At 39.2% G+C, this 13,240-nt stretch overlaps 1 protein-coding gene across 5 annotated transcripts in view; it reads right to left on the bottom strand.

The window, feature by feature from the left end:
• The window catches only part of LOC142631005 (histone deacetylase 15), a 31,870-nt gene that overhangs the window by 5,720 nt on the left and 12,910 nt on the right, over positions 1-13,240 (bottom strand). For all 5 annotated transcript variants that reach the window (XM_075805061.1, XM_075805063.1, XM_075805062.1 and 2 more), the window contains 7 exons: positions 6,700-6,776; positions 3,370-3,445; positions 3,143-3,207; positions 2,093-2,148; positions 1,322-1,445; positions 1,086-1,211; positions 800-850 (listed from right to left, as the gene is read on the bottom strand). In XM_075805061.1, the coding sequence (XP_075661176.1) occupies positions 800-850; positions 1,086-1,211; positions 1,322-1,445; positions 2,093-2,148; positions 3,143-3,207; positions 3,370-3,445; positions 6,700-6,776 (575 nt within the window). The remainder of the gene's footprint in view (positions 1-799; positions 851-1,085; positions 1,212-1,321; positions 1,446-2,092; positions 2,149-3,142; positions 3,208-3,369; positions 3,446-6,699; positions 6,777-13,240) is intronic.

Genomic DNA, 13,240 nt, shown 5'->3' with positions numbered 1-13,240 from the left:
TGGAGACACTTGACCACAGATTTATAAAATTTTATTGAAAATTTCTTCCAAACAAATGGTTGGTACCGACTCCAATGAACCCTTGGTCCTGAAGCCAAGGTGTAAATTTCTGTTTCTCAACTTGGTGCTGACTCCAGGGTTATATCCCTTATTTGTTACTGCTTGGTGTGGACTCCAGGCAAACCTAGGTGATGATGCCGAGGTTCTATCTCTCTTTTTTTCACAGCTTGTGGCTGACTTTAAATAGCCCTAGGTGTGGACGACTCCTACTATCTTTCTTTTTTTTTTCTTTTTGTTCTTCTTGTTTCCCCAAACACAAGTCCCCATTTAAGAGTACATAGTCCTGTATCAAGCTACAAAAGCACCTGATAGATTTTAAACCTGCAACCTCACCCACCCTCCAATTTGCTCATACAAGGGTTCATGGATCACATTTGAGGTATTCCAAAAAGTAAAAAACAATAAAAGAATTTAAATGAAAACAGAAGGGGTCAATTAGTTTAGTGCATCCCTCCACTGTTTACGATACAATTTTTTATCACATTGACCCATCACTGGGACAAACTTTCTAGTTAAAATATTCATGAACTTTGTAATATCAATGGCTCCTATTACCGATGTAAAAGCTTCCTAAGAGCTATAATGTAGAAGAATGAATTGGCTTACTCTTCTTTCAAACTACATAAGTGACATCACCAACGCCTTACTACCTCCAGAAAAATATTTCATTGAAAATGGAATAGTGCATTTATAAGTTGACGTGCCTAGTGAGATCCAATTCAATTATTATGAAGCTCACCGATTTGTTCTGGTCAAATATCTCCTGTGTACCATTCCCATGGTGAACATCCTGTGGGAAGAGGAAAAGAGACAAAAGAAAGAAATTAGCTTGCAGTTTAATAGTTCAATGCTAATAAAAATATTTATAAAAAAAAAAAAAACAAAATAATTATGGAGATGATCACAGTACATGTAATTATTATTATTTATCTATAAAAAAAAATTAAAGTAATAATTTTTTGTTAAGTATATTATGTAAAAAAAAAACTTCAAAAGCACCAAGATAGGTTAAGAGTATACATTACCCAATCAACAATTAGCACTTTCTTAGCTCCTGCAACCTGTGCTGCTAATGCTGCAACTGCTGCATTATTGTGGAGGCAAAACCCCATTGCCTGTCTTACACCAGCGTGATGGCCAGGAGGCCGAACCTTACCCATAAAATAATAATCGACTTCAGATTGAATAGTGTTTGCAAGAGTTCCCCATCACTTCAATAACACTTAAAACAACCTATATTTAAGTTGCAGATTTGTCATACCAGAGCAAAACCATTTTTGGCACGCCCAGAAAAGATTTCTGTAGCAAGATCAGCACATAAGCCTGCTGCAAGCCGGGCAGCACATGCTGAATGCTCATTGGCATATGTGTCAGGAGTGAAATAACTGCAATCACATATAATTAATCAACCACAAACCCAATTTCAAGTCAAGATCCATCAGCATCCAAATATAAGGTTGGATGTATTTTATTCTGGATAATTTCTATAAAAAAAAGGGTGGGGGAAGGAAGATCGCTATTTGTAAGGGGTTTTGAATCTTTTGAGTGTTGGTATCGACAAGGAGTTCAACCCTAGGGTTTCTTTGCTTTCATGCTTCCTCAGATTCATTATTCCTTTTCCATGGAACATATGTTTAGTTAATAATATTTAACTACTCCATCAGCTTTCTTTTCTCTTATTTCCACCCTTGTTCTAAATATTAATAGCCCTTCTTATCAAATGCAGGAAGGTCCTCCACAATGCCTCAAAAGAGATCTTATATTTATGCTTAAAAAGTAAGGAATATATCATATTTCTTCTTATTCATAAACTTAGCATGCTTACACCATCATGGAGCATGTGAACTAGGCCAGTCAAGATCAACTTGAATCCAGACAACCTTATAGTGCAAGCATGTCAATGTGTGTACACACACAAAAATAAAAATAATAAAAATTGAAAAACAACAGAAACAACAAACAAACAAACAAATGAACAAAAAAGAAGAAAAAAGGTTTGATAGAGAAATGAAAGCCTGCATAATTAACATACCTAGACAGAAGATGACTTGTAATTTCAACAGCTTCAATATGCTCCAAGGAATGGACCTTTAATTCCAAAATGTAAAACCATTTATTAAAAGGAACTAAAATTTACATAAAAATAAATAAATAAACTAAGATATAATTTTTATGTTTTGTTCCAAAACAACAGAAAACAAATTAGCTAGAAAAATCTGCTTATTATATTTATTATTATCATGGCAGCACAAAAGAAGTCTTCCATAGAAGTCAATGAGCTCTAGCTCAAATGGGACTTCCTCCACCATGCAAAGGGGTAAGGTTCTTGGGTTCAAAACCTAATTTTTTGTGTGTGTTTGTGAGACTTACCAATAATAAAGTGTAGCCAATGAACTCCAGCTCAAATGGTACCTCGTCCACTGAGCGAAGGGTAAGGTTTTTGGGTTCAAAACTGAATTTTTTGTGTGTGAATGTGTGACTTACCAATAATATATGTAGCCAAAGAGCTCCAGCTCAAATGGCACCTTCTCCCCTTGTAAGAGCAAGTTCCTAAGGTTGACGGTTCAAAACCCACTAGGTGTGTATAATAATAACTAACCAATCAATAAGTAATACATCTTCCATAGAGTCATTTCAAAGCATAAGACCTTAGACATTCCATGATTTCAAATATCAACTAAGATACCTTTTTGTTGGTCACACACATTTCCAACCAATTTCAGATAAACACCCCTGTTATCATCCACAGAAATGATATTGGCAGGCAGATAATAACTTCATCTTCAAATGGCTCCAAAATAATGGTTGGTCACTTCTTCTTTTTTTTTATATAAGAAAGAAATAATTTATTAAACAAGGCTCTGGTTCATGCAAGGATGTGTACTAATTAATAAACTTCAATGATAGAAAAAACAGATGCAAAAAGACTGAAGCACACAGGACGTGTACTAGGGAAAGCAAGAGAACAAGCAAAACTAAGAAGTATAAAGACTACATCTATCAAGCAAATCAGACAAAGAAGGAAAAAAGAAAACACCCGACGCATTTGAAGTCTTCTTGTGTGTAATGGGTGGTCACTTACCCTTTCAAGTTCTTCTTGTGTAATTTCTCTTGCAGAAATGGGATAGCATCTTCCTGGAAATATACCTGCACAGGTCAACATTTGCCAATAGTTTATCAATCTAATGATGGAGAGGTAGAAAACTTACTGCACTGGAGTCAAGGTATAATGAAAACTTGATGATTTTCAAATATCAACTCAAATTAAATCCCTGATTCAAAGATAAAATTTAGAGCAGAGTTGAATACCAGCTGTAGCAAGGCTAGCAGAAATAGCTCGCAGACGATCTGGTCTTTCTGGATGTGGATGTGACTTCATTTCAACCTACTCTAGCATAGCAAACACCCAAAAGAAATAGTAATATAGAGTTTCACATAGACAGCAACAAGCAGTGTTGCAAATTGTAATGCCAATATCACAAAGTGAAGTATCACATGAAGAACATAGTGCATCAAAGTTATTCTGATTGATTGTGCAGACAAGGAATTAAAAAATTCCTTTCTGTAACTGCAACACTTTATTTGTACTTGTCTTTATGGAACATAGAATTTCTTCCTAATTTTTTTTTTTTTTTTTTAAGTCTTCCCAGCCAGAGATTATGACTAACGTAGATCTAAGATAACCCTTTGCTACAAAATCATTTCAACCTGATATTTCAATACAGAACTCTTCCTGGAATCTGAAGGTCCATGCCCAAATCTGTAACACTGCTACCTCTATGACAAATTTTGACAATTTTTTTTTTTTTTGATAAGTAAGAATTATATATATACGAATGGCTACTCTATGCCTGAAAAACACAGAGCAACCCAGAAAATACAAGAAGAAAAAACAAAGAGAAACAAGAGAGAAAACCAAAAAACAAAGAAATTACAAAAGGAAAACGGAGTAGAGAAAAGAAGGGAGGGAATCACTAGACGTGAGTCCCCACGCCCGAGACCAATCAAAAAGAGATCCACTAAAAGAAGCAAGCAACTGATCACTAGAGCAATCCAAATCCTCAAAAGTCCTCCGATTCCGCTCCTTCCAAATACACCAAAGGATGCACAACAGGACTAAATTCCAGATCTGGGACAAAAGGGTTTTGGATAAGGTGGAGATTATGGTTGGTATATTCTCAGTGTCGGTAAAGTGGAAAGGGGTGGGGGATGGGTTTATTTGGGCTTGCTCAGGCGTTTATGGCCCAAATGAGAATGTTGAGAGGGGTCTCATGTGGGACGAGTTAGTGGGAGTTCAGCAGTGTTGGAGGATTCCGTGGTGTTGCTTTGGGGACTTTAATATAGTTCGCTTTCCTAGCGAGCGCAGGGGCAAGACTCATTTGACCACGGCTATGGAAATATTTTCTGAATTTGTTGAGGACCTTAACTTGGTTGATTTGCCTTTGGAAGGAGGTAGCTTTACTTGGTCCAGTGGTTCTGATCAACCTATGATGTCTAGGATTGACAGAGCTTTGGTTACCCCAGATTGGGAGGATCATTTCCCAGATGTTAATCAAAGGATTTTACCCCGTACTGTCTCAGATCACAGTCCAATTCTCTTGGAGGCAGGGGGAATGGCAAGGGGAAAAAGTCCATTCAAATTTGAAAATATGTGGTTGAAGTCAGAGGGATTTGTGGATAGAGTTCAAACCTGGTGGAATCGACATTCCTTTGTAGGTACTCCTAGTTTTGTGCTTGCGAAAAAATTAAAGGCTCTGAAACAGGATATTCTGCAATGTAATCGTCGAGAGTTTGGTAATGTAGCGCGTCATAAGAAGCAACTACTGGAGGAGTTGATAACATTAGACGCCTAGACTTAAGCTTCCAACTGGCTTTTGGGCTTGCTAGCTTATTAGGGCCCAAAACCAGTTTGCGTTTGCTCAAAGCCTTCCCAGCCCGTGGTACCCATTTAAACTTCTGAACTCCCCTTTTCCTTCTATCCCAGGAAACCCGCCTCCTCCCTCTCACGTCAACCTCCACGATTAGACCACTCCCTGTCCAGCATGGTCTCCTCACATCACTCAATTCCCCATGCTCATTTGCTTTTGAAAAAGATGGGAAACGTAGCCTAAAACCTGCCGGGTTTTGCTCACCCAACTCTGAATCCTCATTAATGCACTGCTCTCTCCTTTCCCCTTCTCCCAATACCATCTTCTCAAGCTTGCCCACCGGAAAATCCCCCCCCCTTGGCACCTGTAGAACTTGGATTCACCACCCTCTTCTCCTCTCCTAACTGTGTCCTCTTCCCCTTATCTGTGATACTTAACTGCTGCAGCTGCTGTCTATCCTTTGCTTTTCCATTGTAGCCTTGCACAGCATCAGCATAAGTTCTAGAGTTTTGAGCCTCCAATGAATGCCTATACACCTGAGGAATAAAAGTTGGATGACTGTTTCCAACCGCATATTGAGAAGGGAACAACATCCTTCTTAGTTCAAGGCCAAACACCCTCCAACCACTTTTCTCTTTGCCTTCAGGGACAAAAATCGACCTCCTAGACCCGCCAACTTTGAGTTCAGTCAATAGAAAGAACTGACCAAAAGAATTGGTACTTCGTTGGAGAGTATAGGCACTGTCACCATCTCTGAGAGTGGAAAACTGTTTGGAGTTAGCCCCAACCACAATGTTTTCTATATTATTCATCAGCCATTGTGCTGCATTCTTGCCCATGAAGACTGATCTCATGAAGTATTTGCCCCTCTCAAAAATCCGTAACGAGAAATAGCGTCCCCCTTCCTCTACAACTAGTTGAAAAAATTTGGATTCAATGAAAAAACTGCGAGATCCCCCCATGACTGATCGGAAAAGATGAGTAGATCTTAAACTCATAAACCTACCCTCAACCCTTCATTACTTATCAATAAAAAATAAAAATAAAAGAGAGAGAGAGAGAGAGAGAGAGAGAGAGAAGAAAATAACTCAAGAATAGCAAAAGAGTTAGAAAAAGGTAATAGGCAGTCATTCTATTTTTTCTCACAAATTTTGACAATTACACCATACCATGTGCTATTATTGAACTCACATATGCATCCAACCCAACACACCCTTACAACAACCGGAGAACATCCTTGCCAGAAACAATCAATTATGCACAACATAACACCAAATGTAAAGTTATGCACAACATACCCAAATCAACTATTCTTAGTCCTACCTTCATCCATTATACTCCTTCATTACAAGTACATATTGCATCACTTACATTTCCTTAAATTTCTTAGAAAAACTTCCTAATAATTTCCATCATATAAGTGATAGAAAAAGTACCTAATTTAGACCTTGAGATTTCTCTTAATCTAGATGGTAGATTAGATGTAAACCATATCATAAAATAATGATCAAACAAATGTATTAAAATTGAAGTGATAATATGATATCAGTCACTTTAGAAAGTAATATAATGCAGGAGTCCTGCATCAAAATATGAGAGATAGAAATTCAAATTTAATTTTCATATTCAAGACACTTATATATATAAGGACATATTAAAAGCAAAGCACAGCAAAGCAATAAACACAGATGAAAAATAAAAGCTTTATACATGAGAAAACTTAAGTAACATAAAGGGGTTGAGGGAGAGATGTAGAAAAGCAGCGCCATACTTCTGAGTGTAGCAACATTCTCTCATCAAAACCTACTGCCGTGGAACTATTCGAGGTTGAAATTGAGCAGCCCAAGTCTACATAGACACAAAAAAAAAACTGAATTACTAAGAAGAGTTTCCAAAACAGCACAAATATATTTGTACATATGACAATATCTAACATAAAACCCATCAACAGTTTCATCTTAATTGTAGAAAGAATTATATAAAGGTCACTCCAAGTGATTCAACAAAAAAAAAATGTGAGATAGTAAAACATTATGAAACTAAGAATCAAGACAGAGAGAGAACTCATCTAACTGCAATTTTAATTGAGACTTGAAGTCTTTAAGGAATTCTACCCAACTTTTATTAATCAATTTGCTTGATAAGGTTGCATTACAGAATAAAAGAGGCTTGAACAAGTACCAAATCTGCAAGTTCGTACTAACAGAATCTTCTCGATTGGGTTGACATCACTTGTACTATTAACTTAATGACATGAAGATCAGGTAGGTTCAAAAGGATTGCAAATGGATGGGAAAATTTTATAATATATATATATATATGCGCGCACACACAAAAACACTAGACTTATCTCAGTTTCTACACGTGGAGAGACAAAGAGTCATTAGTAGACCTTGATATAGATTGGTGAAAACTGAATGCCTAAACATGAGTAGCAGATCAGATAGCACAGAAGTTTGGATTTCAGGTATAGAGTATATCAGCCATAGGATATTCATGAGCATTGTGAAATCTGAACATCATTGCCACATCATCTCACATTTATTTAATATTATATAATATTGAGATTACAAAAATTAGGCATGCTCAATATTGCAACACATACAGTGTTGGTATATGCATGAAGCTCACTTAAGAGTTTAGGCCTTTTGGAGCCTAGGCGCAGCATATGCGTGCGCCTAATTGAAGTAAGTTAAAGCGCACACTTTTGAAATTAATGTAAATAACCTTCAATAAAAAGATTCATAACATATAAAGAAAAAAGGTAATAAACTCAAAATGGTAATATATTTTGCCTATTAGCTCAAATGGATAGCACAATAGAACAAAGTTTGTGAGTTTAACCTTTGCACAAGTTATTTCTAACTTCTTAAAAATTTTCATATGGTAAATTTGAAAAACAATTGTCAAGGTACAATACTGGAGGCAGTAAAATAGTTTCTTTTATATATATAAAACCATCTTCAAATCTCTGTTGCATTATTAAGGTTACAAAGCTGCTGCTTACAAGTAAGAGATGTGCCCTGAGGACCTATTTTGAAAGAGGCTATGTTGAGTGCTGACTTTACATCAAGTTTCTTGCTTGGTGATTTTTAGAGTTTTAGAGTTTCTGGTAGGGTTTCAAAGTTTTTTCAATGGGTGGTATTCGTAGTTTTTTCAGTGAATTTAAGTTTTTTCAATTGGTGGTTGAGGAAGGAGGAAATTTTTTCTCCTTACGTATTTTCGAACAAGGCAAACACTTCATGAAGTCAGTATTCATGGGCAAGAATGCAGCGTTATGGCTGATGAAGAATATAGAACACACGGTGGTAAAAATCAATCCCAAACAGTTTTTTACGCTTAGGGAAGGAGATACCGCATACACTTTGCAGCAGGGATCAAACTCCTTTGGTCAATTCCTTTTAGTGTCTAAACTCAAAGTTTGCGGGCATAGAAGATCTGTCATAATTCCTGGAGGCAAAGCACAAAATGGTTGGAAGGTATTTGGGCTTGAACTGAGGAAGATTTTGGTACCTGACCAATACGCTTTAGGTCAGATGCAGCCAAGGGATGTGACTCAGTCACAATATATTTCAACCAAGGATAAGGAGAAAAATATGATTCAGGGGGAGTTTGTGGAGAGGCAGAATCAGTCAAGGGGGTTGTTGGCAAAGAATCCGAAATCTACAGGTGCTACAATGGGGGATATTCCGGTGGGCAAGCCTGATACAATGGTGGTGGGAGGAAGGGATTGGAGGGAGCAGTGCATTAATGTCAATACAAAATTAGGTGAGCAAATTCTGGCAGAAAATAGGAAACGTATCCCAGTAAGATTCAGTTTGAATTCAAAATCAGATGCAAATGGGAAGAGGATTGATATAAGGAGATCATGCTGGACAGGGAGTGGTTTAATTGTGGAAGTTGATGTGAAAGGAAGGAGACGGGTTTCCTGGGATACCAATAAAGGGGGAGTAAGAAATTTTAAATGGGTAACACGGGCTCAAATAAAGGATGTGGTGGGCCTAGACACCAACTGTGACCAACAGGTGGGCTTCCCTAACTTAGAGCTCACAGGCCCATTTAGGATGGAAGTGGGTGAGAGCTCCTCGTTAGCAGACCCAAGCCCACCAAAGCCAGAAGCCCACATGTCGGCGATGGTGGTGATGCCCACTGCCCTTCACAAAGCTTCGTTGAGTCAGTATGAGGAGTTGGGTCAACTTGGTGAGCTTCCGAGGGTGGTCAACGTCACAGTAGATGGTGGATTTCTCGCCGAGAAGTCACCGGTGCCAGTGATTCAGGTGCGAAATCATTCATCAGCGACGGCGACGGGTGTGGATGACTATCAAATCGTGGTTGGTCAAATCAAGACGATGGGTAGTCTCGCGAAGCCCTCGGTGGTAGCTAAGTGTACTGTTTCTGATGGTTTTAGTGTCGAGGAGTCATTGACGATGTTGGACAATCCTGATGCTGATTTAACCCACTCCATGAGGACGTGGATGAACCCTAATGGTGATTATGAGAAGTCTGCTCCTCAATCCAAGACAGTGGGTTGCCTTGTGGAGTCATCGATGGAGAAGGTGGGTATCGGTTTGGGCCCGAAACAGTTAGAAGCCCATTGCGTTTATAACTTAAGCTCGATGACCACAAGCCCACGTATCTCAGAGGCTGGGGATTGCTCCAACACTTATTCAGGCCCATTCTCTTCTACATCTACTCCCGATGGGTCTAGTGAGAAGCCCACGGTATTTCCAAATTGTTTAGTGATGCCAATAGAGATGTCGAGGAGTGATTTTGAAGGGAGCTTCTCGATCTCTCAGTCACAAGTGGCTTCGCAGGTAGGGGATCTCCAGACCAATGCAGATGGAGGTTTGGTTAATCATCCATGGAGTGCTTCATCAGTAGGAGTGTTGGGCTACACCGAGTATCTTCAAAACATGGTTTTCAGGTTCAGTTCTGACCAGAAAAGTATTTTGGGCTCAAATATGGTGTCGGATGGGTTGGTTTCTGAAGATACGAGGTCGGTCACTCTCAAATTTGTGCCGAGATTGATTGGACCAACTTTTCCTGAGCATTTCTTGGAGATTCTGAGAGCTGGGTCAGTGGGTTTTGGAGCATTGGGTAAGGAGGTAAACTCCTTTTCTAGTAAGGAACTCTTGAGCCTTTCTGGGGAGGTCATGCTTGTGGAGGATGTAGCTGATTTTTCTGTGGGTTTTGGTGAAACAGAACTGACAGATTGTTTACCTCTTGAGGATTATTGCTCCAAGTGCATCAACAACTTTAGCAGAGTTGAAGGAGGTCATTGAGGTATTAAGTATTGAGGCTAAGTTGGATATTTCTGGGTGGGTGAAACACAAAATTCCTGGTTTCAGTAAATTGGTTGGGTTGTCAATGACTTGGCATGAGAAGTTGTGCATTGCTCTCTTACAAAGGCTAGAAACTGAGATGGAGGCAGCCAATGTGCTACACCGGAAAGTAACGGGTAGCCAAAAAGTGGCTAAGTCCAAAAACAAGGGACGTAGAGAGTTGCGAAACTTGATCTCTTCGGTGAATTATGATAGGAGATAGAGGATTGGTTTTGTGCTGGTGTCAGTAGGTGGGCATATTTTTGTGGTAATGAAGATAAAAATGATTTCGTGGAATGTTAGAGGTTTAAATGATCCTCGAAAACGACTTGTAGTGAAGAATTTGTTGCGGGAATGGAAGTGTGATGTTGTTTGTTTACAAGAGACGAAAATTGCTAGCATGAATAGACAACTGGTTTGTAGTTTGTGGAGTTGTCCATACGTGGATTGGGCTGTTTAGGAGGCTGATCGAACTACTGGTGGTATTTTGATTATGTGGGATTAAAGGGTTTTGGATAAGGTGGAGGTTATGATTGGTACATTCTCAGTTTTGGTAAAGTGGCAAGGGGTGGGAGACGGTTTTACATGGGCACGTTCAGGGGTTTATGGCCCTAAACCCCTAATGAGAATAACGAGAGGGATCACATGTGGGATGAGTTGGTGGGTATTTAGCAATATTGAAGGATACCGTGGTGCTGCCTTGGGGATTTTAATATTGTTCGCTTTCCTAGTGAGCGTAGGGGTGAGACTCGTTTGACCCTAGCTGTGGAAAAATTCTCTAAATTTATTGAGGATCTCAACTTGATTGATTTGCCTTTGAAAGGAGGTAGCTATACATGGTCAAGTGGTACTGATCAACCAGCGATGTCTAGGATTGATAGAGCTTTGTTCACTCCAGATTGGGAGGATCACTTCCCAGATGTTATTCAAAGGATTTTACCCCGTCCTATCTCAGATCACAGTCCAATTCTTTTGGAGGCAGGGGGAATGGCAAGGGGGAAAAGTCCATTCAGATTTGAAATTATGTGGTTGAAGTTGGAGGGGTTTGTGGATAAAGTTCAATCCTGGTGGAATCGGCATTCTTTTGTAGGTACACCTAGTTTCGTGCTTGCCAAAAAATTAAAGGCTCTGAAAGAGGACATTGTACAATGGAATCACCGAGAGTTTGGTAATATAGAGCGTCAAAAGAAACAGTTACAGGAGGACTTGAAAAAATTAGACGCGAAGGAAAGGGATTTAGGTCTCACTGATGGAGAGAAATGTCATAGGGAAAATTTGAGGTCCCAGGTGGAGCATCTACTTTCCTTGGAAGAAATTTCCTAGAGACAAAAAACTAGGATGTTATGTACCATGGAAGGGGATAATAACACCAAGTTCTTCCACAAAATGGCGAACTCCCATAGAAGGTATAATCATTTTAGGACCTTGGAGGTGGATGGGGTGGTTTTTGAGGAAAATTTCAAGGTAACTAACCAGGTAGTCCAATTTTATAAAAATTTGTACAACGAGTCTGAGGGGTGGAGGCCTTTTGTGGAGGGTTTGGAGTTTGATCATATTGGGGATATGGAGAGGGTTTGCTTGAACGGAAGTTTGAGAGAGAGGAGATACTTCAAGTCGTAAGTGACTTGGAGGGGAACAAAGCTCCAAGTCCAGATGGGTTTACTATGGCGTTTTATCATCATAGTTGGAGAGTAGTGGAGAAAGACGTCTTAGCGGTCTTTGAAGAGTTTTTTCAACATCGTAAGTTTGAAAAATCACTTAATGCTACCTTCATTGCTTTAATTCCTAAAAAGAATGGCGCCTCTAATATTAGAGACTTTCGGCCTGTTAGCTTGGTGAGGAGTGTGTATAAAATCTTGGCTAAGGTTTTGGCATATCGTTTGAGAATGGTTTTAGATCAATTGATCTCTAAGACTCAGAATAGCTTTGTGGGTGGGAGACAAATCCTTGACTCGGTTCTTATTGCGAATGAGTGTGTGGATAGCCGAGGGAAGAGTAGGGTTCCTGGAGTCATTTGTAAACTTGATATTGAGAAGGCATACGATCATGTGAATTGGGAGGCTTTGCTGGATTTGTTGAATAGAATGGGTTTTGGAGTGAAGTGGTGTAAGTGGATCCATACTTTTTTTTTTGATAAATAACGTAAGAATATTATTAATAATAATAATAAAATTGCCAAGCCGAGTACATTGGGGATCTACTATGGGGGCACAAATCAAGAAACAAAAGAACAACGGTCAAGAAAAATAAAAAAGGAAGAACAAGAAAAATGAGAAAAAACCACACTCCATTCAAAGAGAGTGTGTAAGAAAAAAGACTTAATCTCCAGCAAAGAGTGTTCGCAACCCTCAAAGCTTCTAGCATTTCTTTCTCGCCAAATGCATCAAATCAAGCAGTGAGGCACTAATACCCTTGGAGGAGCCTTCGATTGCCATATCATTTTCCATGGAAAGGAAACAAGATTATGAGGGTAGAAGGAACTCTAAAAACCTCTAACCTCAAAACCTCTATTCCTTGCAGGCTTCCAACAAACCTTATCTGGGCCAAACCCCCGCACTGACGAGGAATAGACCAGCCCCATAAAACGGTCAAAGGCTTCTTCTTCCCAATCTTGAGGTGGAAGACGAAATTGTACATTCCAGTGAAACCTCCCAGTAGACCAACCCATAACTTCAGCCACCGAGAAGTCCTTTGACCTACAAAGACAATAAAGCTCCGAAAATGCCTCTTGGAGAGTACAATCCCCACACCACACATGCTTCCAAAATTTCACTCTAGTACCATCCCCCACATCATAAACACGGAGTTTAGAGAAGTTCAACCAGCCACTTCTAATATATCTCCACAAGCTGACCCCATAAGGACTTGTCACCTTCTTCGTACACCAACCACCCCAAATGTTCCCATATTTTGCCTCTATAATCCTCCTCCATAAAGCATCAATCTCCATGCCATACCTCCACAACCATTTACCTAGTAAGGCAGAATTAA

Source organism: Castanea sativa, chromosome 4, assembly GCF_040712315.1.
Source record: "Castanea sativa cultivar Marrone di Chiusa Pesio chromosome 4, ASM4071231v1".
Lineage (NCBI taxonomy): Eukaryota > Viridiplantae > Streptophyta > Magnoliopsida > Fagales > Fagaceae > Castanea > Castanea sativa.
The sequence above is the reverse complement of the archived record's forward strand: the minus strand, read 5'-3'. Positions and strand labels throughout refer to the sequence as shown.